The sequence below is a fragment of the Aedes albopictus genome, chromosome 2 (genome assembly GCF_035046485.1).
Source record: "Aedes albopictus strain Foshan chromosome 2, AalbF5, whole genome shotgun sequence".
Classification (NCBI taxonomy): Eukaryota; Metazoa; Arthropoda; class Insecta; order Diptera; family Culicidae; genus Aedes; species Aedes albopictus.
In genome coordinates, this window is record NC_085137.1 from 264,508,854 (window position 1) to 264,535,891 (window position 27,038).

Here is a 27,038-nt window from a genome sequence, read left to right on the forward strand (position 1 = left end):
AAGAATTTGGATTTTCCGGTAGTAGATCAACGATACCAGTTTCTTCCGTTGCTCAATGAACATAGAAGTAGCAGTAGAATCTGGTACCGGTGTAATGTTCCCTTAGAAATCCCGAGAATTTCACGGAAGTTTGACAAAAGTGTGTATGAACACTTTTCGGCATACTTGTTTTTCTCACGTGTGAAAAGTAAGCTATTTTGCAACTTAATTGCAAAAAAGTTATTTATGTAATGAGTTGCAAAAAGTTGATTTTCTCAGCACGAGCCGTACATTTATCCAACGAGGCTTGCCGAGTTGGATGATTACGACGAGTGCTGTAAAAATCGAGTTCTGCACCGAGTTGCGTACAACGTTTTTTGCAAGTTCATAGATTACCGCTTGAGGATAGTTTTTAACAAAACTTTTGCATCAAACTGCACACTGATTTTCATAGTTATGTTTAAGAAAATCTGATCATAGCAGGTTTACTGTGCAGTTGTCACAATTTTTCAAAACTGCGTCCAGAAAGCATCACGAAGTTGATCAAAACTGAAAACAGTGCTGTAAAAGTTCATTGCGCAACGCAAATCAGTGCTGTAAAGCACCAAAAATTTAAATAGCTATTTTTGCAAATAAAAATATTGGGTTCAAATTTCTTTGAAAATATGGACCATCCTAATTTTCATGTTTATATAAAAGAGAGCCATAACATAAGAAACAACTTTTTAGAAGACCATATTTGTCTAAAATACCATTTGAATGCGCTGAATACATCTTTACTCGTAAATCTGGTTCATAGACCACTGTGCAGTGTGCACTGCCGTAAGTTTAAATTATTTATTTTTTTAGAAAATGTTGCCACTTTTGGTAAACATTATAAATATTTTGTAATTTTTTTTACCTAAATCATGTTTAAAGTTTCTTAAACTGAATATCTTTAAAATGAGACCTTGGGATTTGAAATTGGACGCAAATTGGCGGAGTCTTCTTCTTCTTCTTGGCGTAACGTCCTCACTGGGACAAAGCCTGCTTCTCAGCTTAGTGTTCTATGAGCACTTCCACAGTTATTAACTGAGAGCTTCCTCTGCCAATGCCCATTTTGCATGTGTATATCGTGTGGCAGGCACGAAGATACTCTATGCCCAAGGAAGTCAAGGAAATTTCCTTTACGAAAAGATCCTGGACCGACCGGGAATCGAACCCGTCACCCTCAGCATGGTCATGCTGAATACCCGTGCGTTTACCGCCTCGGCTATATGGGCTCCGCTATAAATTGGCGGAGTAATGGGCCTGAAAAAAAACATGTTTTGATATATAAGGTACCCTAGTTCATATATTTTATATGATAAAAATATAAATCTAGAGTACCTCTTTGGTCCCGAGACCTTGAAAACGTGAAAAACGAATTTACATATTTGCATATTTTTTGCACAAAAACACAATTTGGCCCACATAACGTATTTTTCCTGGAAACAAAAATTCAATAGCTTTCAAATCAAACAAGAAATTTAAAATAGGACTGGTTCAGAAGTTATGATTTTTTGAAAATGTTTAGTTTTTAAAAACCTTGATTTTTAGGACCACCTTATCTGAAATCGGCCATCCTTATGACGAAATAAAAAAAATACGGGTCTATTTTTTTTTCGATGAACTACAAACCCAGCAAGTTTCACGTTAATCGGAGTTGCACTATATCGTTTTCCTATGGAATATATAATAAATATACATTAGTTTTGTTTTGTTAGTTTACCTTTGTAATAATATGCAGGGACTTCAGAATACAGACGGACACTAGTATCGGAATCAGCAGCTTAAGTACGATGAGGGAGGTCATTAGAAAAGGAGAAAATGTTGAAACAAGCAGTCGCACCCAATTTGGATCAAATGAACTAACGGTGGCCATATTCCCAGTTCCGAAAAATGAAACAAGGATGTAAAATACCTGTGAGAATTTCAAAAAATCAACAATAAGCAAAATGAGATTATATTTACATTTATACTTACAAATGTTAATAAACGTCGGAAGTCTCCAAAATCTACCATTTTGTTATGCTTTGCTTTATACGAAAAGAAAAGCTTCGATATCTAAAATATGTAAAAAAATGGTACTAAATCGATTGTTTAAAATACTCATATTAGTTACCTTTTGATTAGAACAAGCAATGTCATTTTCAGCTTGTAACCAACTGAACATACTTGTAGAAAACGCAAATAAAAATAATGGCTCGTACGACAGGGACAGCATTATATAAGGAGCGGCATAGCTAACAACAATGGCTGTAAGCCGAATCGCAATTGAAGTCGAAGTAAAAAACGGCATTATGAAAGATAAAACTGAAAAAAAAAGAAAAACGGAGTATTATGTAAATTGAAAAAAATGTAGAACTAACTGTAAAACCAACGTACATACGAAAAAGAGAAAAAACGTAGCGTTATGTAAAGTGAACCAATAAGAAATAACTGTTAGATCAACGTACATCCCAACATACTGTACGTGAGCAGTTTCCAGCGGAGTTCCAGCTCGACATGTTTACGGGCGTTCGCGGTGTTCATATGGACATTGAAAGCGGCATCCCGGATGTCCTGTACTTCCGTAATAGGAAAGGGAGAATATTTTACAATGGAATAAAACCCAGGTGTTTTATATGCAAGTTGGACAAACATCTGATAAAATCGTGTCCAATTCTACAAAGTCGGAAGGGACCGATGCCGATGGTTGAGGAGAAGCAAGCAGAAAAAGTTACCGCAGCCTGCGTCGATGAAGAAGTGGTAATCGTGGAGAACCAGCAAAAAATAAAGAAGCCAGAGACAAAGCGACAACGCTCGTTTGATTCTGATCGAAAATCAGGCACTGATGCGTGCAAACGAACACAGAAAAAGAAGCAGCCAAACAATCCGTCATCGAGCGAAAGTGAATGCAGTTTCGTCAACGTTTCCGACAATTTTCCAAGAAGAATGAAACACATGATCGTAATCTATGAGTGGCTCACCGATGCAAACGAACGACGATTGCTGAAATCTACTTTACAATAAACATATTGCAGAGACAACGGATCTTTCCATCTTGAGACAAGTCTTTTAACAGGCACAGGAAAAACGGTCAGCAAGAAGATAGCCTCAGAACACATTTAAGACTACCGGTAGTGTCCCGGAACCGACTCCGGGTGTCCCGCCGAAACTTGCCAAATATAAAAGTGAACCAAACCCATGCATGCGACACAACAAACCGTGGATTTTTTTTATATCCTGATGAACAGTTAGCAAGAAAATAGGTTTAGACCACATTAGAGACTACCGTTAGTGTTGTAGAACCAGTGAGGTTGCTTCGCCGGAATAACAAAAGTGAACAAATCAGTTCGAGCGATGACAAAATCTTGACAAAACTAAAGCGATCTCACTAAATCACATCATTTCGGATTCCTGAGGTCTAAATATATAGTCGGAAGGTTCATCGTTGCCCGTGTAGCTGCTGGCTTAGAATAGCACTACGGACCACCTATTCCGGGGGTAAAAGTCCACCAAACAGATAACCCCAATCTAAGGTGTCAGGCAGGTTGAGAGGATTTAAAATATGCTCGATCTTTAACGGAGCCCGTAGCGTGTGTAGATCACCTTTTTGGATTGCGTTACGGTGAAAGATCTACTAAACTGAAATCTAGTGTCGTCCTATTTTTCAATTTTAGAATATGTGTTCTGAAAATTCAAGGAATCATAGTAATTAGTCCTTGTCACTAGTATCTTGGTGGTTTCCAGTTTTTGAATTAATCAAAGGTAACCAACTTTACTTTGCAAGTAGTTGAAAACCTCCCTATCCGAGGCTAAACTCAATGCAAAGAAAAATCAATTGGGTTAGGGATTAATGTCCCAGTCAACCAGTGATCGTATAGGATGTTGCATAAGATGTTAAAGTGGAGGCGATATGCGTTCATTTTACATGCGCTTAAATGGAGGCGTGTACGCATATGGCCTCCACTTTATCATCTTATGCAACATCTTAAACGATTCCTGGTTGTCTGGGGTATGTACTTACTCTTCAAAGACTCTCAAGTGCTAGTATGCAAGGACCAGAATCCTTATTACTGAACACATGTTCCATTATTGGAATGATATTGCTGCTAATGTTGGGCTGTAAAACGGTGAGTCGATAAGGAGAGCGTCCAACATAGCTCTGGTCCTCACAAGTTTCTACCTCATGCTTCCACGGGTCAAGCAATAACAAAGATCGCCAGCTAAGAGTTGTGTTCTTAGCTAGTAGTGCAGCCTGGGCACTGTTGTCCTTCTGACTTCAGCTAGATTGAGGAGGTACGACCCGAGCGTCTGTTCACCAAGGAGGTGCGGCTCAAACAGCGTCTGTTTTGGAATCCAGCGGCTGAGTAAGAAATGCTGCACCACGCCCAGCTAAATCCAAGATGGTAGCCCCATCAGCGTGGTCGTCCCAGTGTTGGTTGGGACGTTAAACAGAACTGGCACGATGGCCCTCCGGCGAGACAGGAGTGTTGGCGTAGGCCCAATAAGCCACCCGTGAAAATCTCAATTGCGAATAACATAGGAGAAAATACGACTCGATACAATCGGCAAAGATCCACGCGACGAAATAAGGACTACGATTGGAAACTTGGAACATGGAATTGCAAGTCACTAGGTTTTGCAGGATGTGACAGGATAATTTACGACGAACTACATCCCCGAAACTTCGACATCGTGGCGTTGCAGGTGCTTTGTTGGATTGGACAGAAAGTGTGGTAAAGCGGGCATCGAGCGGCTACCTTCTACCAAAGCTGTGACACCACCAATGAACTGGGAACAGGATTTATAGTGTTGAGCAAGATGCGACAACGTGTGATCAGGTGGCAGCCGATCAACGCAAGGATGTGCATGTTAAGTGTGAAGTTACTGCCGCGCCAAGTGCCGCGCTCGTTTTAAATCCAAGAGATTATGCGTTTTCTTTCTGTTTGAAACCTGGTGAAAATGTATGAAACAGAAGGTATGGCAGAATAGTTTGTGGTGAATGTTACAGGACTGAAGAATTACATTGACCTGTAGTTTATGGATGATACTGCCTTAAGTAAATTCCTGCGCGTGGTCTGCGAAGTGTTAAGTATTGTTGAGCTGCCTAGTTCACTACGCGGAATGGATTCAAATTGGTGAGATCAAACCATTTTTTGATAGTATTCCCGAAAAACATCGTACTGCCTACTTTATTTTTTGACATGCAGTTCCGTGGAGAGTTTATTTCCATAACACAGAATGAAGACTCCGTTTCAGCATTTGTAGGACATGATATCACTTTCGGAGATTATGGTTTCGAATTTTTATGATAAAATGACATATTTGTAGCAATTTCGTGTTTTGTTGTGCTTACTATGTGGCCCTATTTTTATTTCATTTTTCATTCGGGTAAAGGATCATCCTTTTTTCTCGTTTCAGAGAGCGAGTAATGGCGCTTAAGCCTAGGCTTTGAAGTCAGGACACAAGGAGAAATGCCTGTGTCCCATCCCAGGAGGAGAAAAGACGCCAACTAAAACGGAGTGTGCAACCTTCTTAGCAGCACCACTCCCAACGATTTTACGTTCAAACACCATTACCCTTAAACGAAACGGTTGGTACGGTTGTCCCCGTTTCTTCCTTCATTCAATTCAAAAAGGTTTGTCAATCATGTCATTCATAAGTGGATAACCTGATTGACTTATGTTTTTGAATTATCTTCCAACCCATTAGTCTGCACAGTAGGCCTGGCCATTTTAATATTTGTATCATATCATAGCTTATCTGCTGACAAGAAAATATCGGAAGAAATTTTGATATTTCCAGGATGCTTTTCAATACTGGCTGTGCAAGCACTAGAATAGAATAGAATAGAATAGTGTTGTACTTTTTACAACAGCGCGCGCGCTGAAGGGTTAAATATTATATTTTGTTTTCTCAGACAAACCTTGCGTATTGTTTTCGATTATGTTGGGTATGTTCTATTTAAGTACACTTTGTTTGTTACCATGGGGGTGGTAGCTCAGGTAAAATATTATCTCCTGGGCGCCCATTAAAAACACCACCCCCGGCGAAGACTGGCGCTCGAGCCTAGCTATTTAGCACTGTAGTTGGAGGAAATGCCAATGCAGAACCCGTAGCTTCCGGGAAGGTAAGCCCAGCTCCCTGGGTTAGTGGGTTGGTGTCAGGCCCTGCGAGCCAGCCGTAAAAAAGACTAGTGCCGGAAAATCAACAAGAGAAGAATGCGAACCGATACCAATGCCAACGACCACAGTGACGAAAATGGACTTGCGATTGGAAGCTCGGTACGTGGAACTGCAGATCTCTCAACTTCATCGGGAGCACCCGCATACTCGCCGATCTACTGAAGGACCGCGGGTTCGGCATCGTAGCGCTGCAGGAGGTTTGTTGGACAGGATCCATGGTGCGAACGTTTAGAGGTAATCATACCATCTACCAGAGTTGCGGCAACACACGTGAGCTGGGAACAGCTTTTATAGTGATGGGCGACATGCAGAGGCGCGTGATCGGTTGGGGGCCGATTGACGAAAGAATGTGCAGGTTGAGGATCAAGGGCCGATTCTTCAACATTAGCATAATAAACGTGCACAGCCCTCACTCCGGAAGCACTGATGATGACAAAGACGCATTTTACGCGCAGCTAGAACGCGAGCACGACCGCTGCCCAAACCACGACGTCAAGATCATCATAGGGGATCTAAACGCTCAGGTAGGCCAGGAGGAGGAATTCAGACCGACGATTGGAAAGTTCAGCGCCCACCAGCTGACGAACGAAAATGGCCTACGCCTCATCGATTTCGCCGCCTCCAAGAACATGGCCATTCGTAGCACCTTCTTCCAGCACAGCCTCCCGTATGGTTACACCTGGAGATCACCACAACAAACGGAATCGCAAATCGACCACGTTCTGATTGATGGACGGCACTTCTCCGACATTATCGACGTCAGGACCTATCGAGGCGCTAATATCGACTCTGATCACTACCTGGTGATGGTTAAACTGCGCCCAAAACTCTCCGTTATTAACAACGTATATTACTGGCGGCCGCCCCGGTACGATTCAGAGCGACTGAAGCAACCGAATGTCGCCACCGCATACGCGCAGAATCTCGAGGCAGCGTTGCCGGACGATGGGTGTGCTCGATGTGGCCTCTCTGGAGGACTGCTGGAGTACAATCAAAGCAGCCATCAACAACGCAGCCGAGAGCACTATCGGGTACGTGGAACGGAGTCGACGGAACGATTGGTTCGACGAGGAGTGCAGAGCAGTTCTGGAGGAGAAGGAGGCAGCGTGGGCGGTAATGCTGCAGCATGGAACTCGACAGAATGTGGAGCGATACAGACAGAAGCGGAAGCAGCAGACCCGTCTCTTCCGGGAGAAAAAGCGCCGCCTGGAAGAAGCGGAGTGCGAGGAAATGGAACTGCTGTGCCGTTCACAGGAAACACGCAAGTTCTACCAGAAGCTCAACGCATCCCGCAAAGGCTACGTGCCGCAAGCCGAAATCTGCAGGGATGAGGACGGGAGCCCTCTGACGGACAAACGTGAGGTGATCGAAAGGTGGAAGCAGCACTTCGACGAGCACCTGAATGGCGAAGAGAATGTAGGCACGGAGGACCAAGGCAACGGAGGAAATGACTATATTGGTGCAGCAGAGGACTCCCACGCTGAGGGAAGTTAAGGATGCCATCCACCAGCTCAAAAACAACAAAGCGGCTGGTAAGGACGGTATCGCAGCAGAACTCATCAAGATGGGCCCGGAAAAGTTGGCCACCTGTCTGCACCAGTTAGTAGTCAAGATCTGGGAAACCGAACAGCTACCGGAGGAGTGGAAGGAAGGGATAATCTGTCCCATCCACAAGAAAGGCGACAAGTTAATGTGTGAGAACTTTCGAGTGATCACCATTTTGAATGCCGCCTACAAAGTGCTATCCCAGATCATCTTCCGTCGTCTTTCCCCTAAAGTAAATGAGTTCGTGGGAAGTTACCAAGCCGGTTTCATCGACGGCCGGTCGACAACGGACCAGATCTTCACCGTACGGCAAATCCTCCAGAAATGCCGTGAATACCAGGTCCCAACGCATCACCTGTTCATCGACTTCAAAGCGGCATACGACAGTATCGACCGCACAGAGCTATGGAAAATTATGGACGAGAACAGCTTTCCCGGGAAACTGACTAGACTGATAAGAGCAACGATGGACGGTGTGCAGAACAGCGTAAGGATTTCGAATGAACTATCCAGTTCATTCGAATCTCGACGGGGACTACGACAAGGCGATGGGCTTTCCTGCCTTCTATTCAACATCACCCTAGAAGGTGTTATGCGACGAGCCGGGCTCAACAGCCGGGGTACGATCTTCACGAAATCCAGCCAATTTGTCTGTTTTGCGGATGACATGGATATTATTGCTAGAACATTTGGAACGGTGGCAGAACAATACACCCGCCTGAAACGTGAAGCAGCAAAGGTCGGACTGGTGGTGAATGCGGCTAAGACAAAGTACATGCTGGTAGGTGGAACTGAGCGAGACAGGACAAGTCTTGGCATCAATGTTACGATAGACGGGGATACTTTCGAGGTGGTAGAAGAATTCGTCTACCTCGGTTTCTTGCTAACGGCTGAAAATAACGTGAGCCGTGAAATACGAAGGCGCATCATCAGTGGAAGTCGTGCCTACTATGGGCTCCAGAAGAAATTGCGGTCAAAAAAGATTCACCCCCGCATCAAATGTACTATGTACAAGACGTTAATAAGACCGGTGGTTCTCTACGGACACGAGACATGGACCATGCTCGAGGAGGACCTGCAAGCACTCGGAGTTTTCGAGCGACGGGTTCTAAGGACGATCTTCGGCGGCGTGCAGGAGAACGGTGTGTGGCAGAGATGGGTGAACCACGAGCTCGCTGCACTCTACGGCGAACCCAGCATCCAGAAAGTGGCCAAAGCCGGAAGGATACAATGGGCAAGGCATGTTGCAAGAATGCCGGACAACAACCCTGCAAAGTTGGTGTTTGCTAACCATCCGGTTGGTACAAGAAGGCGTGGAGTGCAGAGAGCACGATGGGCGGACCAGGTGGAGCGTGATCTGGCGAGTGTTGGGCGTGACCGACGTTGGAGAGCTGCAGCTGCAAATCGAGTATTATGGCGGCAAATTGTTGATTCAGTATTATCATGAATTTGATGTTAACTAAATAAATGAAAATGAATTGTTTGTTACCATACATGCTCAGTATGTTCTATGTGTCATATTAGAGTAACATTCGCAGTTTCTTGTTTAAGACTGGTTTTCAATCATGTTTAGACAAAACATACGAAACACAGTATATTTATAATTAGTCGAATTTTGGTTTTCTGCAGTATGATAGAAAACATGTGTAACATAAACTTAATCTTTTTTTTAACAGGGACATGCTACACTACCGATCATAGAAATATAGAATCGGCTTTTGTTACCTACGTAAAAAATATACTCCTAACTGAATCTTAGTTATGATTATCTATATAAAAAAATGACAGGAATATATGTTACCACAAAATATATGATTATCTATAAGGGCCGCTTTTACCGAGCATTATGCTCTTTGAGCCGCTTCAATGTATAAACTGTGATAATTATTTGATACTTGATATTTGTTGTCTTTCCATATCATGACAGATACCAATCCGTTCAAATACCAAACCGAACATGATAACCAACAACAACCACAAAAATAATATCAAGCCAAACTTGAATCATATCTCAAAACATGTATTATGCCATGTCACAGAGTCCAATTCATTTTATTTCTAAATAATTGAATATTTATCAAATATTCTATTATGTTTCAATAATTTGTGATATGTATGTATAAACTAGACAAAATCTTGAGAAAAATAAACCATGTTTGAGTTTTTGTGTTAAAATAAGATGAATACTGTTTATTTATTTTGATGCAAAATTCTTCAAAAATTCTGATTTATAAGGCGCATTAATTTTATCGGGGTACAATCAGGGATGGCATTCACCATTTGCAAAGAGTTACATTCACTTGCTACTATCTCAGTTCATAAGCATGCTATCGAAAAACAATGTATGGATGACTTTTACCTTGTAGTTTTATCTGAAAGTTTGCCGAATATTATAAGGGTCGCACACGCATGCTTAACTCGTGAGCGAGCTATGAAAGCAACTCTCCACGCCGTGAATGTAAATTACATTCACGGCGTGGAGAGTTGCTTTCACAGCTCGCTCACGAATAAAGCATGCGTGTGCGACCCTTATGATATTCCGCAAACTTTCAGATAAAACTACAAGGTAAAAGTCATCCATACATTGTTTTTCGATAGCATGCTTATGAACTGAGATAGTAGCAAGTGAATGTAACTCTTTGCAAATGGTGAATGCCATCCCTGGGTACAATAGTCTATTTAACCGTAAAAAATGATTGGCAATTAAATTCATGATCACAGTATGGCAATTAGGCGTTAAACTGGCTTGGTAGAATTATTGATGCATATCGATTTTCGCAGTTGTTGATTTTTATTATTGACATTTTGAAACTTAATTATTTACAGCAATAAAACATCTTGATTGCCAAGGCACTGTTTTCTAGAATTTGTTAAAAATATATAATGGAAAACATACTAAGATACATAATTAAGTATGCTCTGATTCATATAGATGAATATAACATCACAAGGATGTTGCGCAGGCTCCACCTTCTGCGCTTTTTCAGTCGTATAGCAGTCTGAAAATCGGTTTTATTGTTTCAAACCAAAACTTTGTAACTGGTCATACTGGAAACGAAATAATTTCTATAAGACATGTTGTGTTACTTGGGGAGACCTGATGACGAGAAAGAAGCGTTCTACGCGCAGTTAGAGCAAACATACGATGGTTACCCGCCGCGTGACGTGAAAACCGTTGTCGTATAGCAGTCTGAAAATCGGTTTTATTGTTTCAAACCAAAACTTTGTAACTGGTCATACTGGAGTCGAAATAATTTCGTTACAAACATACATATATTAGTGAATATACAAGTAGTTTGAATAAATAAACACAAATAAATAAACACATTATTATAAGCAAATAAGTTGAGGGGTATAATTTAGAATTACAAAGTATGATATAGTAAGGCATGTAACGCCACATGTTTGCTTATGATAAGGTTTTTACAGTAGCCAAAATTTGTAAATTATACAAACTACTTGTATATTCTTTAACATATGTATGTTTGTAACGCATTACGTGTAACGCATAACGCACTATGTGTTACGTGTAGAATGCCATAAATAACTAGCAGACCACACGAAAACTTATAAAAAATTGTCATACACGATGGAATGTTTGTTAAAACTTAGATCTAAAAATTAATGGAACGATTTGATCTCGGCTTTTTTTTTCTGCACCGGTGTTTCAGCATGGTCAATATGGAGTGAAAACTGTAGACACCCACATTGGTACTTCAAATTTGACGATTTCTGTGGCCCAAGCCGCTGAATGAAAACATTTCAAATTTTGACCACAACATTTCCTATATTTACTGACGCTGCAGTAAAATTTTCATAAAGCTACTTAAATTTTTCACTGAAATACGGATTTTTGAAAAAAGTATGTCCAAAACTGGATTTTTTCATATAAATTGTTATAACTCAAAATGTATAATTTCTATCAATTTGAAATTTCGACCATACAATATCAATATATTGATGATGAAGTAGTAAAATTTTCAGCCAAAAATATTGATAATTGCCAAAGTTGCAGCAGATTGAACATGACGGATTTTGGAAGAAAAATTCAGCTCGGCTTTTTTTTGCTACTGAGTGTAGGAGGCATTGCTGGCACATAAGAGGCAGCAGAAATCGCGTATGGAATCCCAGGAGGAGTTCCTGGATGAAAGTCAAGAGGGGTTTCTGGAGGAATCCAATGACAAATATTTGGAGAAATCTAGGGAAAAATCCTTTAAGATTTCCAGGAAGAACACTGAAGGCAAACTCCTATGAAGATTGCCTTGAATAATCCCAGCAAGTTTTTGGAAGAATCCCTGGAGAAATTCTTAGAAGAATCCCCAGAAGAATTCCGTGAGGTATTTCAGTAAGTATTTCAGGAGGAGTCTTAGGAGGAATTGCTGGAAGAACCACAGCAGGAATATCTTGAGAAATCCAGCTGCAATTCCTGGAGGAAGATCATGAGAAGCTTATGAGAGAATCCTTGGTTAAAAATTCCTGGAAGAATCACCGGAGAGCTTCTGGAGAAATCACAGGAAAAATCTCAACAGGTATTATTTGCAGGATTCTGGGATGTATCATTGTAGAAATCTCAGCATAAATCCTAGGAGTAATTGCTGGAGGAAACTACACAGGAAATGCCTGGGAGAATCCAAAGAAAAATCCTTGGTGTACCTAGAGAAGTCCCTGCAAGAACCGGTAAAAGTATTTTGAAAGAATTTATAACGAAGGCCCTGATGGAATCGCAGAAGCAATTTCTGAAGGAATCCCAGGAAAATTTTCCGGAAGAATTTCAGCCACAATGCTAGGATAAATTCGTTTTGGAATCACTAGAAGAATTTCTGGACGTATTCTAGTAAGAATTTTTGGAGGAATTGCAGGAAGAACCGCAGGAAAACTTGTTTGAGGCATCCTTGAAGGAAGGCCAAAAGGAGTTTATGCAGGGATTTCTGGAGGAATCTGTGGATAAAATCTCTGAAGGAATTCCTGGATGAGTGCTTGGAGAAATCCGTGGTAGAACAATCAAAGAAATTTCTGCAAGAGTTCCAGGAAGTTTGCCTGGAAAGATCCCGGCAAAAAAGCCAGGAGAAAGCTCTAGAAGAATCCGTAGCATAATTTCTAAAGTTCAACAGTTAGAATTTCTGGAGGAAGAATAGCTGGAATAACCGCAGGAATAGCTTGAGGAATCCCAGCTGGAATATCTGGAGGAATTCTTAGAATGAGGAATACCGGGGGTATCTTAAAAGTAGTTCCCCAAACAATGCCTGGAGGATGCCTGGAAATCTCAGGAGGATTTCCCGAAAGTATTACAGCAAGTAAGTATGCCAGGAGAATTCCCTAGAAGTATTTCTGAAGGAGTTCTTATGGGGATTGCTTGAAGAACTCCAGCTGGAATTCATGGAGGAAGGGCAATAGAAGTTCTTGGAGAAATTTTCTGTGGAATTTCTGGAAGAAACTCTGGAGGAAGTCCTGGATAAATCCTTGAAGAAATTTCTGGAAGAATCACCGAAGGGAATTTTAGAACAATCCAAGGGAGATTTTCCAGAAGAATTTCTGGATCTTCCCTAGTAGAATACTTGAAGGTACCATATTGAGAATTTTTGAAGGAGTTCTAAGAGAAATTGCTGCAAGAATCGCAGCAGGAGTTGCTTGAGGAATCCTAGCCACAATTCCTGGAGGAAGGCCAATATAAGCTCCTGGAAGAGTTCCATGAGAAATTTCTGGAAGAATATCTGAATAAAATCTCTGAAGGAATCCCTGAAAGAATCACAGGAGAAACTTCTGAAAGGATCCTTGAATAATCCCGCAAGAAATTCCCGAAGGAATCCCAATAGAATTTTTTAGAGGAATCCCTAGAAGAATTCCGAGAATTCCCTAAGAAATCCTAGGAGAAAATGCTGGACCAATCTCTGCAGAAATTTCTAGTACGTACAGGGGCTGGCCAAAATGTTTGGGATAGGCAACTTTTTTTTCTCTCACAATAAAGTTCAACATGCTATAATTTTTCATAGAGTGCATGAAAAATCTCAAATATGTGGTACAAAGTTGGGCTCAATTGGTCAATCTTCCACAAAATTAGAACCGTTCCGGTAAAACACTATTTTTAAGCCAACTAATTTTTGAGCTGTTATATCTCGGAAACCAGTGAACCGAATTGAATGAAATTTTGAACCCTCTGTACAACCCCATCAGGACTGCCTGGAGAATCCTAAGGGAAGTTTATTGAAAGAAAAACCGGTAGGAATCCATAAGAAAATCTAGAGAAATCACTGTATAAATAGATAGAGGTATTTCTGGAGAAATCCATAGAGAGTCTGTTGATTCTGACCAATAGGCCAAAAACATATCTAAAGATCCAATCTGCAAAAAAGAGGCTCTCTTTGTTCCGGTTCTCTTAAAATTATTACGATGTCACTGTGAACATTTTGACAATTTGTGATGTAAAGATCGGCAAAGGATTGTTTAATCTACCTTCCGATGCAAGAAGTAAATCAAATTTTATAAACACTAGCACGTTATAATCGAAAGAGAGGCCTCTCATATGCACTTAGGACCTAAAGAAATGTTTGGCCTGAATATCCTAAACGCCAAACGTACAACAAGTATATAAGTAATTCTGAGTGTGCTCAAGTTTTGTTGAAATGTGCCATTAATAAATATTAGAATTGTGTTAAGTTTTAAATTTTAGGTGTCTGTCAAGAAAAGATTCTAGGGGGTGTAAAATTTAGGACTTGAATTCTCATCGGAGTGTAAGAACGCAGTGAGCCACTGGCTGCGCGCATTCAATACAAACGAATGTGCTGCGTACGGATACTCATTTTCACGGATCTTCTGCTCTTTGAGCCGTAATGTATCTGTTTCACTCAAAGAGTAAAGGACACATGATGAACGCATACTCAATGCGCTGCTCATTGCGCAGTTGGTATGATAGAAATCACAGATAAACGAAAGTAACACTAACGAAATTTTCTTCCTATATATCTCAGGATCCTGATAACTTACAGAGTTGGTGTTTTCGGCATAATTATTAGGCTGGTCAAGGACCTACTGGTAATGGGTAGTTTGATTCGGAATTCTTCCATTAGGTGGCGCTAGTGATCGAACATTTTTTTCATATATCTCAGGACTCTGATCACTTAGAAAGATGATATCTTTGGCATTGTTGTTTGGTAGGTCAAGGGCTTACAGTTCATGGACAATTTGTTTCGGAATGTTGCCACTAGGCAACGCTAGTAACACATTTGCAAGATTATGCAAATGATTGATTTTTTCATTCAGTATTCAGCATGCTGTAATTTTGTTTTCTTTGAACATATTCAAGTCAAGTCAAATGTTTTACAAAGACCAATACATATGTTAGCCGTAAATGTGCGAAATTTCATTTCATTCGGTTCGCTAAACTCTGAGATACATATAGCAGTTTAATGAAAAATACTCAAATATGAATCATTTAACTTGAATCGCTCTAAATTCATGTTAAAATATCCAATCAAGCCCAAATTTGTACCATTTAGAGCTTACTAGTTGTGCAATAACCGATAAAAATTTGAGAATTTTTGGTGCACTTATTAAAAAGTTAGAGCTTGCTAAATATTTTGCGATAAATAATTAAAGTTGCATGCTTCTACTCATTTTTAACTAACGCCACCTAGTGGCAGAATATTGTAACAATTTACCAATCAACCGAAAGGCCTTAGCCAACCAAACAACATTGCCGAAGACACCATCTTTCTAAGTGATCAGATTCCTAAGATATATGGAATATAAAATTTGCTTGATCGCTATCGCCTTCTAGTGGAGGTATTTATAATCAAACGGCCTATCACCAGCAAGACCTTGACTATCCTAACAACTTTGTCAAACACGCTTACTATCTAAGTAAACATGGTGCTGAGATATACGGTATGAAATTTTCACAAGTGTCACATCTTGTTGTCTGTGATTTATGTTATGTCAGAGACAAACAGACGTAATACTGACGAGTTTTTTATACCAAATATCTCATGATCGCGATAACTTCAATAGTTGATGTCTTCGGAAAAGATATTTGGCTGGTAAAGAACTTACCAATTATGATTCGTTTCATTCAAAATTCCTCCACTAGGTGGCGCTACAGAGCAAACAAAATGTATGTTATATATATATTTCAGGATTCTGATCACTTAGAAAGATGGTGTCTTCGGCAATGTTGTTTGGCTGGTTAACCTTTGCTGTACTAACATACTTTTTGGCACATCATTTTTACCTTCAATTTGCTCTAACTTACTCAAATCTCAACCGATTTTAATTCTCTTGGCTCGGTTGGATCGGGATTTTTCCCTAGTTTTGACGGTCCAAGGATGGATTGGATTGGCCAAGTGGTTCCGGAGATATTCCGGATTCCGTTGGGGTAATAGATTATCTTGGACCAGAGAACTCTAGAGTTCGTCATCAGCTTGATGGTTTTCGCATTATTTCTAGGCTATTTATCTTACAAAAACTCGGTAAAATGTTTCTACAATATCCGGAAGCATTCATGAACTCTCTGGGAACCACCTGGCCACGTTACAGATTCCACGCCCCCAGGGAAGTGGCCAATTACCGACCTGAGCGAAACCCTAACGTGCGACCCATCAAACTTCATGAATTTTCAGTGCCAGCTCGTTGGTGATCATTACAAGGATGACCCTTCTTTGTGGAACCACTTGGCCATGTTCCGGACTGAAGGCCATGCCCCCGGGGAAGTGGCCAATTACAGACCTGAGCCAAACCCAAATGTCCGACCTATCAAACTTCATGAAATTTCAGTGCCAGTTCTTTGGTGACCATTACAAGGATGACCTTTCTTTGTGGAACAATTTGGCCATGTTCCGAACTAGAGGCCACGCCCCCGGGGAAGTGGCCACTTACCGACATGAAACAAACCCTTGCATGCGACATATCAAAGTTCTTGAATTTTCAGTGCCAGCTCTTTGGTGACCATTACAAAGTTGACCTTTTTAGGTGGAACCATTTGGCCATGTTTCCGACCAGAGGCCAAGCCCCCAGGGAAGTGGCTACTAACCGACCTAAGCCAAACTTCATGAATTTTCAGTGCCAGCTCGTTGGTGATCATTACAAGGATGACCCTTCTTTGTGGAACCACTTGGTCACGTTCCGGACTGAAGGCCACGCCCCCAGGGAAGTGGCCAATTACTGACCTGAGCCAAATCCTAACGTGCGACCTATCAAAGTTCTTGAATTTTCAGTGCCAGCTCTTTGGTGACCATTACAAAGTTGACCTTTTTTGGTGGAACCATTTGGCCATGTTTCCAACTAGAGGCCATGCCCCCAGGGAAGTGGCTACTAACCGACCTGAGCCAAACTTCATGAATTTTCAGTGCCAGTTCGTTGGTGATCGTTACAAGGATGGCTTTTCTTTTCGGAACCACTTGACCATGTTCCGGACTAGGGGACATGCCTTCAGGGAAGTGGCCACTCACCTACATGAAACAAACCCTAGTATGCGTCCTAACAAACTTCATGAATTTTCAGCGCCAGCTTGTCGGTGACATTTACAAGCACAACTTTTCTATGTGAAATCACTTGGCCATGTTCCTGAAGTTCCTTTAGGAATTCTTTTGGATGTTCCACTGGGGTTCGTTCAAGAAATCCTCTGAAATTTCTTTCAAAAATTTCACTGGAGGCCTTTTTAGTAATTCCTTTGGATGCTGCTCCTGGAATTTCTCTGGGAGTTCTTTTAGTAATTCTTCTGGAAGTTCCTTCAAGAATTACTGAAGAACTTCCAGAGGAAAGTTCTTCCAGCCAGGAAGAGAGTTCTTCCAGCCAGGAAGAGACTTCCAGCCAGTGAAATTCCTGAAGGAACTTCCAGAGAAATCTTGAGTAATTCCTTACGAAATTTCATGATCAATTCCTGAAGGGGTTTTCAGTGAAATACAAGAAGGAACATCCGTAGAAACTTCCTGAAGAATTCCTGAAGGAACTTTCAAAGAGAAGAAAATAAAATCTAGGAGAGCTCCCTGAGAAACTCCCTGAAGAGTTTATGAAGGAATTCTCAGAGGAAATCCCGAAGAAAACTCCAGAGGAATTCCCGAAGGAAATTCAAGAGGAAATTCAAGAAGAATTCCCGAAGAAATATCCAGATAAATTCCCAAAGATAGGTCACGAGGCATTCTCGTAGGAAATTCCATTGGAGTTCCCGGAGGAAATTCCAGAGGAATACCTGTAGGAAATTCCAGAGGAATTCCTGTAGGAAATTCCAGAGCAATTCCTGTAGGAAATTCCAGAGGAATTCTTGTAGGAAATTCCAGAGGAATTCCTGTAGGAAATTCCAGAGGAATTCCTGTAGGAAATTCCAGAGGAATTCCCGAAGAAAATTCCAGAGGAATTCCCGAAGGAAATTCCAGAGGAATTCCCGAAGGAAATTCCAGAGGAATTCCCGAAGGAAATTCCAGAGGAATTCCCGAAGGAAATCCCAGAGGAATTCCCGAAGGAAATTCCAGAGGAATTCCCGAAGGAAATTCCAGAGGAATTCCCGAAGGAAATTCCAGAGGAATTCCCGAAGGAAATTCCAGAGGAATTCCCGAAGGAAATTCCAGAGGAATTCCCGAAGGAAATTCCAGAGGAATTCCCGAAGGAAATTCCAGAGGAATTCCCGAAGGAAATTCCAGAGGAATTCCCGAAGGAAATTCCAGAGGAATTCCCGAAGGAAATTCCAGAGGAATTCCCGAAGGAAATTCCAGAGGAATTCCCGAAGGAAATTCCAGAGGAATTCCCGAAGGAAATTCCAGAGGAATTCCCGAAGGAAATTCCAGAGGAATTCCCGAAGGAAATTCCAGAGGAATTCCCGAAGGAAATTCCAGAGGAATTCCCGAAGGAAATTCCAGAGGAATTCCCGAAGGAAATTCCAGAGGAATTCCCGAAGGAAATTCCAGAGGAATTCCCGAAGGAAATTCCAGAGGAATTCCCGAAGGAAATTCCAGAGGAATTCCCGAAGGAAATTCCAGAGGAATTCCCGAAGGAAATTCCAGAGGAATTCCCGAAGGAAATTCCAGAGGAATTCCCGAAGGAAATTCCAGAGGAATTCCCGAAGGAAATTCCAGAGGAATTCCCGAAGGAAATTCCAGAGGAATTCCCGAAGGAAATTCCAGAGGAATTCCCGAAGAAAATTCCAGAGGAATTCCCGAAGGAAATTCCAGAGGAATTCCCGAAGGAAATTCCAGAGGAATTCCCGAAGGAAATTCCAGAGGAATTCCCGAAGGAAATTCCAGAGGAATTCCCGAAGGAAATTCCAGAGGAATTCCCGAAGGAAATTCCAGAGGAATTCCCGAAGGAAATTCCAGAGGAATTCCCGAAGGAAATTCCAGAGGAATTCCCGAAGGAAATTCCAGAGGAATTCCCGAAGGAAATTCCAGAGGAATTCCCGAAGGAAATTCCAGAGGAATTCCCGAAGGAAATTCCAGAGGAATTCCCGAAGGAAATTCCAGAGGAATTCCCGAAGGAAATTCCAGAGGAATTCCCGAAGGAAATTCCAGAGGAATTCCCGAAGGAAATTCCAGAGGAATTCCCGAAGGAAATTCCAGAGGAATTCCCGAAGGAAATTCCAGAGGAATTCTCGAAGGAAATTCCAGAGGAATTCCCGAAGGAAATTCCAGAGGAATTCCCGAAGGAAATTCCAGAGGAATTCCCGAAGGAAATTCCAGAGGAATTCCCGAAGGAAATTCCAGAGGAATTCCCGAAGGAAATTTCAGAGGAATTCCAGAGGGAAATTCCAGAGGAACTCCCGAAGGAAATTCCAGAGGAATTCCCGAAGGAAATTCCAGAGGAATTCCAGAGGGAAATTCCAGAGGAAACTTCGGGATTTCCTCTGGAATTTCCTTCGGGATTTCCTCTGGAATTTCCTTCGGGAATTCCTCTGGAATTTCCTTCGGGAATTCCTCTGAAGTTTTCTTCGGGAATTCCTCTGAGAATTTCTTCATAAACTCTTCAGGGAGTTTCTTCGGGAGTTCTCCTAGATTTTATTTTTTTTTTCTTTGAAAGTTCCTTCAGGAATTCTTCAGGAAGTTTCTACGGATGTTCCTTCTTGTATTTCACTGAAAACCCCTTCAGGAATTGATCATGAAATTTCTTTAGGAATTCCTCAAGATTTCTCTGGAAGTTCCTTCAGGAATTTCACTGGCTGGAAGTCTCTTCAGGAATTCCTCTGGAAGTTCTTCAGTAATTCTTGAAGGAACTTGCAGAAGAATTACTAAAAGAACTTCCAGAGAAATTCCAGGAGCAGCATCCAAAGGAATTACTGAAGGGGCCTCCAGTGAAATTTTTGAAAGAAATTTCAGAGGATTTCGGGAACGAACCCCAGTGGAATTTCTGAAGGAACATCCAAAAGAATTCCTAAAGGAACTTCAGGAACATGGCCAAGTCGTTTCACATAGAAAAGTTGTACTTGTAATAGTCACCGACAAGCTGGCGCTGAAAATTCTAGAAGATTGTTAGGTCGCATACTAGGGTTTGTTTCATGTAGGTGAGTGGTCACTTCCCTGAAGGCATGGCCCCTAGCCTGGAACATGGTCAAGTGGTTCCGAAAAGAAAAGTCACCCTTGTAACGATCACCAACGAGCTGGCACTGAAAATTCATGAAGTTTGGCTCAGGTCAGTTAGTAGCCACTTCCCTGGGGGCATGGCCTCTAGTCGGAAACATGGCCAAATGGTTCCACCAAAAAAGGTCAACTTTGTAATGATCACCAAAAAGCTGGTACTGAAAATTCAAGAACTTCGATTGGTCGCATGCAAGGGTTTGTTTCATGTCGGTAAGTGGCCACTTCCCCGGGGGCATGGCCTCTAGGTCGGAACATGGCCAAATTGTTCCACAAAGAAAGTTCATCCTTGTAATGGTCACCAAAGAACTGGCACTGAAAATTCATGATGTTTGATACGTCGCACGTTAGGGTTTGGCTCAGGTCTGTAATTGGCCACTTCCCCGGGGGCGTGGCCTTCAGTCCGGAACAGTGAAGAGAATTGTCAGACAAAAGAGGCACAAAACAAGCAACAAAGAAGGTGCAGCGATTACTCTTTATCCCAACCGGTAACAGATAATGACATGATCTCGATTTTTTTTGTTGCAGACAAAACGGGAGCTGATTTTGTGGCGTACTTTTCACCTCGTGAATAATCAATAATTACCAACCCAAAATCGAAACTTTTTGATGACCATCTTCAGCAGCGTTGCAGTGTTTACTGACTCGAAACTCGTGCTGCATGATCTTTATCCTATTCTGTTCAAGTTGGGACAAACCTATGTCGCATTAGGTAGAGTGTCGCAACACATTCAGGTTGCGACATTGTCATTATTGTTGCGCGATGGTTGAATTTTGATTCACTGGTCCGGAACATGGTCAAGTGGTTCCACAAAGAAGGGTCATCCTTGTAATGATCACCAACGAGTTGGCACTGAAAATTTATGAAGTTTGATAGGTCGCACGTTAGGGTTTGGCTCAGGTCGGTAATTGGCCACTTCCCTGGAGGCGTGGAATCTGTAACGTGGCCAGGTGGTTCCCCGAGAGTTTATGAATGCTTCTGGATATTGTCGAAACATTCTACCGAGTTTTTGTAGGATAAATAGCCTAGAAATAATACGAAAACCACCAAGCTGATGACAAATTCTAGAGTTCTCTGGTCCAAGATAATCTATTACCCCAACGGTATCCGGAATATCTCCGGAACCACTTGTCCAATCCAATCCATCCTTGGACCGTCAAAACTAGGGAAAAATCCCGATCCAACCGAGCCAAGAGAATTAAAATCGGTTAAGATTTTACTAAGTTAGAGCAATTTTAAGGTAAAAATTATGTGCTAAAAAGTATGTTAGTACAGCAAGGGTTGGCCTTTCGGTTGATTGGTAAATTGTTTCAATATTCTGCCAGTAGGTGGCGCTAGTTATCAATTAGAACACGGGTTCCCAACCGGTGGTCCGCGGCCCCCTGGGGGGCCGTGATGCTAGCCCAGAGGGGCCACGGTGTTACCAAAAAAAGTGTTGTCATTTCATAGTATTTTTAGTGAATATTTAAGATTTATTTTTACAGAAATTGTAAAATTAGTTTTATTCTGACTTGATAAGAAAATGTTGTTTTATACTCATAAGCGTATTTTTTTTTCAGAACAAATTGATGGTAGTATTGGCTAGAGTACTCCATTTTTTAATAAATTTCACCAACCTTAAAAAGCAAAAAAAAATATGAATTCTGTTGTAGTTTGTCGTCAAACTGTCTTTGTGGATATTTCAGAATGTTTCCAGGAGAATTACGAATTTTGCTTATTTCTAGGAGTGGCTTGGAAAACACAGGGATTAGCGAGACATTCGTTAAACCACTTTCCATTTTTAGGGTAACCACTACCAAACCTTCAACCGCCACCTCCAAGAGCCACAATTTGAGGAACAAATTTTTGGTATAAAACGCATTCAGAAGGAAGATTTTTTCGGCTGCGCCGCTTTTTCTAAGTTCACTCAAATTAAATGTACATAACATTACTGTTTACGAAATGTGTGTGTCAAATAAAAAAAAGTATCGTTGATCGTCGAAAATCCCTCCCACAGTAAAATTCTGGCTACGCCACTGTACCCAAATAACTCGGTATCGTGAATAAACGATTCATATTTTTTTTCAAAAAAATCATTGGGCCGCAGAAGTTTTCAAAATTCTTAAAGGGGGTCGCCACCTCAAAAAGGTTGGAACCCCTGAATTAGAAGAAGCATACAACTTTCATTATTTATCGCAAAAATATTCAACAAGCTGTAACTTTTTATAGAGTGCACCAAAAATTCTCAAATTTGTATCGCTTATTGCACAACTAGTTAGCTCTAAATGGTACAAATTTGAGCTGGATTGGATAATTTTACATGAAGTTAGAGCGATTCTAGTTGAATGATTCATATTTGAGTATTTTTCATTATACTGCTATATCTCAGAATTTATTGAACCGAATGAAATGAAATTTACATTCACGGCTAACATATTGGCCTTTGTAAAACATTTGACTTGACTTGAATATGTTCAAAGAAAACAAAATTACAGCATGTTGACTACTCAATGAAAAAAATCAATCATTTGCATGATCTTGCAAATGTGTAACTAGCGCCGCCTAGTGGCGGAGTTTCGAAACAAGTGGTCCATTTACTTTGAGCCCTTGACGTACCAAACAACATTGGCCGAAGACGCCAACTTTCTAAGTGATCAGAGTGCTGAGATATATGAAATATAAAATTTGTTTGACCTCTAGCACCACCTAGTGGTGGAATACTGAATCAAACGATCCATTATTTTTAGGTCTTTGATCAGCCTAACAACTTTACCGAAAACATCAATTCTCAAAGCAATTAGGATCTTGACAAATATAAGGTATGCGCACAGCAAAATCTGGCCAAAGAAAATCAAGCAGTAATAATTCATTCCAACTTGTTCCCAAACCAAAAGCAATTCATCGTAAAAAAGCATTAATTTACTTCAAATCAACATCAAGACATTGCTGATTTGACTTGTTATATCCGTCATCTCGAGTTTTGAGCTTGAGTCCTTCCGTAAAGTTTTGCACAGTACCTTCGACCGCATGCCAAGAAATTTTTACCACCTTTGTGTCAAAATCAATCTTATTTTTCGATGAAAGCTGTCGTTCTTGACAGTTTTTGAAGGTTCCAATTCACGGTTACTCAATATTTTTCAATTGGGTTGAGTTTTGAAGTGTATGAGATTTTACGTTTTTTGGAAAAATGCAGTACAATTTCTACATAGTTTTCTGCATACAAATGCAAGCATTCTCCGCCAAAAACAGAGGACATAAATCAATTCAAATCAATACACAATATCTAAGCTTTTGAATAAGGGGTGCCAGCCATTTTTCCCGACATTTCCCGTAGTGAAAAAGATGATTTGCTGTACATGTATTTCTAAAAGTTCGGTTTTTCAAACCACAAATTCATATTGTTGACCAAACTATGTATTTCTTGCCAAACTTCGATTTTTTCTTGCTCTTAAGTTGATCTGCAACCTTTCCAGATTGTAATGATGTATAGAACCGAATACTTGAAAGCTAACTTAGGTCTGCGGGGACGGTCGCTTTAATGTACATTGTCAGATTTTCAGCACGTTTGTGCAAAAATTTTTCGAGGACTTCTTGTTCCCTTGACTCTATTTTAAACACAATGTCAAAATATATCCCGAAGTAAATATTTTTCGATTCCTTACACAATAAGCTTTCATTTGCGCCAGAGATTGCCACGATTCGTTGAAAATAGAGAAATTTCTATCCAAAATGCGGTGGCTAGATTTTGCTGTGTGCATACCTTAGGAAGCAAATTTCGACAGTGTTACGTCTGTTTGTCTCTGATTTCACTTCGTTTCGCCTCACTCATTGTCAATTTACTTTCAAACTCTTTCACAGTGAGCAGAACAAATGACGCAGTGTGTAATGGCAAATTGGTCTCTGCGTGTGAGTTTGCTCCCTGCATTCTTTTTATTTCTCATTGCGTAGCCACCTGCTCTGTGCGCTTTGCTTTTAGAAACTGCGCATTGCGCGCAGTGAGTGAGGAAATGCCAGCCCTGGCCAAATTTGTTCTAGGGGGTGCCAGGCACCCCTGGAACCTCCGCTAGCTACGCCAATGCGCACTAGGCTTCACGACTCCGAATCACAGAAACGAGAATAAAGCATGGGCGGGAATGCTGCAACACCTAGTGCAACACCGTACAAGAGCGAATGAGGCGCGGAATAGGCAGAACTCAGTCTTCCAGATGAAGAAGCGCCAGCAGGAAGAACGAGGTCGCAAAGCGATGGAAGAGCTGTACAGCGCTAAGGACACACGAAAGTTCTACGAGAAGCTGAACCGCTCGCGCAGAGGCTAAGTGCCACAAGCCGACATGTGCCGAGATAATCACGGGAATATTCTCACGAGTGAGCGTGAGGTGGTCGAAACGTGGCGGCAGCACCTCAATGGCGACGTTGCAAGTACCGAAGGTGGCGTGGTAACAGATCTAGGAGTATGTGCACAGGACGAAAGACTTCCGGCCCCTGACCACCAAGAGCTTGAGGAGGAGGTTGGACGGTTGAAAAACAACAAATTTCCTGCCACAATGCGCCTCTGAATTTCTCTGCTGGTGTCGTTGTCGGCGGTCATCAGTGAGCCCAAGTACACGAATTCTTCAACAGCCTCGATTTCAACACCGTTGATATAAATTCGGGGTGGCGGGCGCGGTGATTCCTCCCTGGAGCCCTTTGTCATCTTGTACTTTGTCTTCAACACATTCATGATTAATCCGATTCGCCTAGCTTCACTCTTAAGTCGCATCGCTGGCCGTTATCATTCGATACGGCGTGCAGTCCCGGGTAGACGTGAATATCATAATCATATCTTAAAACGATCAAATTTTGATGTCTTATCTTAATATGATATTGATGAGCTATTCAAAAAGTTGCCAAATATCTGCTCAATATCTCATAGTGATATGATTTCAAAATTAGTACTTAATTTGCTCTTTGGAAAGCCTAGTGCAACCCACTGTATAAATGTCGCTGCCCAACATTGCGCATAAAAACTATTTTATGCAATTCAGTATCATAATTTCTATTTTATATAACTCATTTCGGTATCATAATGGTCAATTTTTCCGAACTGGTTCATTATGCAACTGAAATGAGTTGCATAATGAAAAATAGTTGCATAATGTTCATAATGCAACTCATTTGGGTTGCATTATGAATATTATGCAACTCAAATGAGTTGTATAATGAAAAAAATCATTGCATAAAATTTTGTATGGAACTCGTTGCAAAACTCGATTTTTTCAGCACTCTTCGTATTTATCCAACTCGGCAAGCCTCGTTGGATAAATGTACGACTCGTGCTGAAAAAAAACGACTTTTTGCAACTCGTTACATAAATAACTATTAAGTTTTCAACTTTCATTATGCGCCGCCCCCAAATAACGTAACGCTTCAGGAGATAGGAGTTCAATACATTCCGTAGCGCTCCAGGGGAATAGGGAATACAGCCTAGCGTTACGGCCCATACAAAAAAGTTGGAGTTATCATTCAAAACCACATTATGGATTCCGCCAGATCCTAATGAACCAACCACCGAGTTCAAAGATATCGAATTTAGCGTTACATAATAAATAGATGTTCCATTATGTACACCACAAATTTTACAAACGTGCACTGGGACAAAAAGGAAGTAGAAGTGGCCTTCATTTTCAATAAGCGTGGTTATGGATGCGGCAATTGAACAAAAAAAAACAGAGTATGTGCCGATTACTCTGCATATAATCGGTATTTGCTTTTCTTTAAAATAGGCATGAAAATATATTAATTCTATCTGATAGATTACTTAATCCCAGTTTATAATTATTTTATTTCACTGTGAGTAAACCAGCAGAGGCTTTCCAATTGAGTCCGATGACAACATGAGCTGGACCTTGATGTCAATCTTGCATGTGTGGTACGAATCCAATAAATTAAGCACCGGGCATTTTGGAAACATTATCGGCCCGCTAATCAAAATACGTCCATTTCGAAAAACGGACCGTTTGATTCTAGATTCAACAAAACATACAAGCTTTTTGAGTTTCAACCAACGAATTGCTTAGCGATTCTGCATGGGGTATACGAACAGACGACAGTCGTGACGACTACGATCTTCTAAATGTTTCCAAAGCTTTACTGGGCGACAGTTCACAATAGAGCACGTTCAGTGAAGTACATACTAGATTTACCTTCTCACCATACAAAAAATCAGCTCATTACAACAATCTAGTACTTCACTGATTGCGTCCTATTGGTGGAAATTCGTCCTGTTTTAGGCGCAAAATAAACCAAACATGATTCTACGCATGTCGTTTTTAAAGTTTGGATCACTAGCTTTGTTAACAATTCAGAGAAAGAGCATGAAATGTGAAATCATCTAGAGAAAAGTGCTCTCTTAGTTTAGGAAAATATGCAAAATAGCCTTAATTCAATTTTATTTTCCATAACATTACGTCAGTTTACAAATTTTGGGTGTAAATTGTATTAATATTCTGCAATAGAACATTTATCATTGAGAAATCTGAAAAATACTGCTCAAGATCAAAATTACTAATTTTTGATCTTATTTTTGATCCTTTATCTCTTATGTCAAACAAACCAATAGCTAATTATGATCTTGAGTACTTCACTGAGGAATATCAAATGATGATATTGTTCTGATTTTTACTTCTACTCGGGGTCTGTTTCGCCCGATTACCGGTCTGTACATTTCCTCCCTTCCTACCTGCGCGTTCATGTCGCCGACAACGATTTTCACGTCACGCGGCGGGCAACCATCGTATGTTTGCTCTAACTGCG

At 41.0% G+C, this 27,038-nt stretch overlaps 1 protein-coding gene and 1 long non-coding RNA gene across 2 annotated transcripts in view; one reads left to right on the top strand and one right to left on the bottom strand.

The window, feature by feature from the left end:
* The window catches only part of LOC109411792 (GPI ethanolamine phosphate transferase 1-like), a 206,913-nt gene that overhangs the window by 8,686 nt on the left and 171,189 nt on the right, over positions 1-27,038 (bottom strand). The window contains exons 12-14 of the mRNA XM_062851741.1: positions 2,123-2,313; positions 1,984-2,064; positions 1,730-1,921 (exon numbers count right to left, since the gene is read on the bottom strand). Of these exons, the coding sequence (XP_062707725.1) occupies positions 1,730-1,921; positions 1,984-2,064; positions 2,123-2,313 (464 nt within the window). The remainder of the gene's footprint in view (positions 1-1,729; positions 1,922-1,983; positions 2,065-2,122; positions 2,314-27,038) is intronic.
* On the top strand, positions 10,199-15,104 carry LOC134288060 (uncharacterized). Its single transcript, XR_009997733.1, has 2 exons — positions 10,199-11,067; positions 14,255-15,104. It is a non-coding gene; the product is annotated as an uncharacterized LOC134288060 (long non-coding RNA).